Below are 4196 nucleotides of genomic sequence, written 5' to 3' on the forward strand. Positions count from 1 at the left end.
AATGCCTCGTTTATAATGGGTTTTCATGTTTTTTAATCGTCGCTCCGGCCTGACAGGGCATCACAGTATGGTAAAAGGCGTAACATTTCCGTCACACGCTTGAGGTATTCGGCCAATCACAACACACTGGATAGCTGGCCAATCACAGCACACCTCGCTTTTCAGAACGATTAGCTTTGTAAAAATTTACGCGTTTCAGAAAGGCGGGGCATAGAGGAGAAACAATAATGTACAGTATGTGGATAATAATGTGTTTTTTGAACCTTAAACCGCATAAACATATTTCATTACACCAAATACACAAAATAATGTTCTTTTTAGCAACATCGTATGACCCCTTTAAAAAAAAGTTCTTACCCAATTGCCAAATCGTTTTTTAAGCCAAATTTAATGTTTTTATGTCTTATGTAACTGCGCTTGCCAAGTAAATTTGTCTTGTTTTAAAGATGTTGGGGAAACAAGACAGAAATACTAATTTAGAAAATAATTTTTCACAGTGCCCATGACAACCACTGACACACAGATAAAACAATATTTAGGATTTATTTAAGTTCCAGGGTATTTCATCGATATTTGCACCACTCAGATGTTACTCTTGGAAATGGGTGAAATAACCTTTTTGTTATTGTTGTTGTTTTTTTTCTTCAAATTTATAGGCAGACTCTCTCTGGAGGAATTCATCAAAGGTGCCAAGAGTGACCCCTCTATTGTCAGACTACTGCAGTCTGACCAAAGCACCTCTCGACAGTTATGAATACAGATCTTAAAAGCAGCTGACAGGAAACCACTCACATGCACACTGAAAAGGCTAGATTTAATTAGAAAAGTAGTTTGCGGTATTAATGAAACACATACATCTTTTCTGCTTAAAAAGTTTCTGTTAATGGGTGGTTACCTTTTTAATCAGTATTCCAGCCTGGTTTTGGAATTGGTATTGTTGAGTTGTCATGTCTGGAAATTGTCAGAATTTTAAAGAACCCTTGAAATCAATTGGCAAGATTCAGGTATTTACAGATATTTATAATTTAAAACTTATTCTTTCGATTATTGGTTGCATTAATAAAAAAAAAAAAAGCATGAAACTTGCATGAATCTGTAAAATTGTCAAGTGACTTCAGTGTCTTTAAGAGATGACCTAAAAATAATTATATTTTCACAATTGTTTGCATTCCACTCAAAGCAGTAAATGATTAATCAGTAGCATGTGAAAATTTCTAGACTGGCTATTTGGCAAAAAGATGAAGTTCTGCTTGTAAATATTCCATTTATTTGGCATTCATTCCAAAAATCTATCTCAGATATCTCCAGAGAACCATGTGCATGCTTTTGGCATGTTCTAAACATAGTATTTGTACTAGGTGTTCTTTGTTGAAAGTTGGGTTTTATACATCATGTGGTCTAGCTTCATTCGGAGCGGCCTGCTGTCCTGCCAATTATGATCATTTTGAAACATCAGACGGTCTGTGTTCTACTTTACTTTAAAAGGAAAGTATTGCTTCTTTAACTGTGTAACAGAACATGCCAACAGTTTGGTGTCAGTAAGAATTTTTTTTTAAATTAAGGATGCGTTAAATTGATCAAAAGTGATAGTAAACATGCTTGCTTTGTTACAATTGTTAGATTTCTATTTCAAATAAATGTTATTCTTTCCAACTTTCTGTACATCAGAGAACCCTGAGAAATATGTATCATGCTTTACAAAAAAATATTAAGATGTTTCTTGAGCAGCAAATCAGTTTCATGGTTTGAAAGATCATGTAACACTGAAGACTGGAGTAATGGCCACTGAAAATTAAGCTTTTCCATCACAGGTGATATATTTTAAAATATATATATATATATATATCACAATAGTACTTATTTTAAAGTAAGTTTGATCGAATAAATGCAGCTTTAGTGAGCGTAAGATATTTTCAAACCATTTGAAAAGTCTTACTGAAACCAAACTTGTGAACAATAATGACTGCCCACTGTTGGGTGCTGGGGTTTCATTTCCATGTGTTTTGAGTTCAAGTGTAGCATTTAGATTTAAAATCTAATATGCTAGAATAAGTTTGGATTTTTTTCCTCAGGTCAGAGAATGAGTCGAATTATAATGCGCATTGATGATGTTTTAAAGTGCAATTGAATCATGCATAATTATTTTTCTGCTTTGTGTTGGGTTTCAATTCTAAATGAAACTTCAAGGTAACATAAGCAGACAGTCACACTTTTCACAACCGTTTCTGCCCTGAAGGTAAAAAAACGGCAGCCATCAGCCTTTAGGCTGCTCATGAATATTTGAACGCTGTTGTCTGTGTGGACATATGGAGCAGATAGAATGGCAGACAGGTGGTTCGTTTCTATCTGTCCTTTCACCAATCCAGTATCAACATGAACAGTACAGATGCTGTTGGATACGTCGCTCCATGGAATGTAACAGTAACACTTCATGTCAAATATTGAATCTTCAAGCTCTTTCTGTTAAAGGAAACATTCTTTCACTTGGCTCTTAATTTGCTCTTTTGCATGTGTGGTATGTCAGTGCTCCCTTAGTATTTTTTTTCTCTCTGTAAAATGACTGTTGAAGTGAAATGCCAAAACGAATATTTGTACTGGACACACACACACACACACACACATATATATATATATTAGATTTATGAGTCATTTCTAATTTTGTAGTGTCAAATCAATTGTGTTGTAAGGAATGATGGTTGACAAAAAAAAGTTATATCGCAGCTGGGAATGGGATGTCCAGACATATTTTTGTGAAGCCAAAGCATCAGTGCGAATCTAAATGTTGCATCTTTACAGTGTATGTGTATGTGCATGAATTCTCAATAAACCACTGATTCATAGGCAACCGGTGTTCATCTGAGTAACTTCCTAGATAAACTGTCATAAAAAAAAGCTAGTCAATTTATTATTTTTGTTTTATTTTCATAAAACCTTTTTTTTTTTTCAAAAACAGTGCTGTGTAAGAAAAATCTACACGATGCCCACATTACACCTGGTCCAGCACATTAGACAAATGGGCAAACTGGGATACAGTTTGGATGACATTCTTTTCAGTAACACAATTTAAAAACAACAACCAAAAAAAATAGTCACATCAGAGGGAGAAAGGGTGAAAATGAAAACTTTAGGCATCTTGCAACTCAAGGAGCTGCTGAAATTACAGAAAGGCTGATTTAAATAACCACTGGTTAATCTCATTACCAGAAAGACCAGTGCCATCTGATTAAATCTAGTCAATGAAACAAATATTAGAAAGTGTTCTGTGAAGAGCCTCTGTGTGACATCTGCTTACTGGAAACAAGTGTTTGATAATCTGAGAGTCACATTCTGCTTCATCAAGCTGACTGAAAACTCCAATCAAAAAGTTAAATCAAAAAGGGAAGGAGGAACTTGAGGCAGAGCGTAGCTCAATCGTGATGTATACTGAAAAGCCTCATTTTTCAACTAACGTGGAGATGTTTTCTTTTAAAAAGCTGCACAACCATTTGCTTTATTTTTATTTTTTCAGAAGTCTTAAGGAAGTTTGTGTCCCAACCATCCCCTCATCCATGGGAGAGAAGACATGGGCATCATTTGGGGTCTAGTGTAGTTTAGACCAGGCTCATAACTCATCCTTCTCCAGATCATCCAGATCCACATCGCTCAGGTCAATGTCATCCTCCATGGGCAACTGAGGAAAGGCCAAAAAAGGGGTGTTTGAGAACAACAAAGAAAGACATCTATGCACCCTCACGCTGTTTTCTATACTCACCACTCCGTCTTTCCCATCCCAAGGTTCCACAGTGTTGATCTTAGGCAAAGCTCCGCCTCCCACTGTAGCAGTGGAGCCACGGCCAACAGAAAGCTCCCTGCATAAATAAAGACATTGATAGTTTAACAACATAAAACAGGCTGACAGTTAGAAGGGCCCTTATAAACAACACCTTCAATTTATTGTATGCTAAGTCTCTGTGACGTAACTTGTTTCCCAGAAATATAAACTCCAGCCTTCTGTTACCTGAGGAATTCGTGGATGCCCGTTTCACTGAATGAGCCTCTGAGCAGAGCGAACTTCATCTTGCGAGCATTAATGGCTGCCATGGCGGGATAGCCAAATCCACCAATCCCAAGAGATGACTCCAGATCCATCTGTGCCCCTGCTTCAGTCCACAACCAACTGTAGAGAGAGAGAGAGAGAGAGAGAGAGAGAAGGAGAG

At 36.7% G+C, this 4196-nt stretch overlaps 2 protein-coding genes across 3 annotated transcripts in view; one reads left to right on the forward strand and one right to left on the reverse strand.

The window, feature by feature from the left end:
* The window catches only part of LOC107693215 (hippocalcin-like protein 1), a 9208-nt gene extending 7458 nt beyond the window's left edge, over positions 1–1750 (forward strand). For both annotated transcript variants that reach the window (XM_016492506.1, XM_016492507.1), the window contains one exon: positions 657–1750. In XM_016492506.1, coding sequence (XP_016347992.1) covers positions 657–754 — 98 coding nt within the window. In that variant the 3' untranslated portion in view covers positions 755–1750. The remainder of the gene's footprint in view (positions 1–656) is intronic.
* A 1181-nt stretch (positions 1751–2931) lies between these two features.
* LOC107693218 (protein disulfide-isomerase A6-like) overlaps positions 2932–4196 on the reverse strand; it is a 6520-nt gene continuing 5255 nt past the window's right edge. Inside the window, exons 11-13 of the mRNA XM_016492510.1 lie at positions 3998–4156; positions 3752–3848; positions 2932–3670 (exon numbers count right to left, since the gene is read on the reverse strand). Coding sequence (XP_016347996.1) covers positions 3602–3670; positions 3752–3848; positions 3998–4156 — 325 coding nt within the window. The 3' untranslated portion in view covers positions 2932–3601. The remainder of the gene's footprint in view (positions 3671–3751; positions 3849–3997; positions 4157–4196) is intronic.

This window comes from Sinocyclocheilus anshuiensis, unplaced genomic scaffold, assembly GCF_001515605.1.
Source record: "Sinocyclocheilus anshuiensis isolate Anshui unplaced genomic scaffold, SAMN03320099.WGS_v1.1 scaffold810, whole genome shotgun sequence".
Classification (NCBI taxonomy): Eukaryota; Metazoa; Chordata; class Actinopteri; order Cypriniformes; family Cyprinidae; genus Sinocyclocheilus; species Sinocyclocheilus anshuiensis.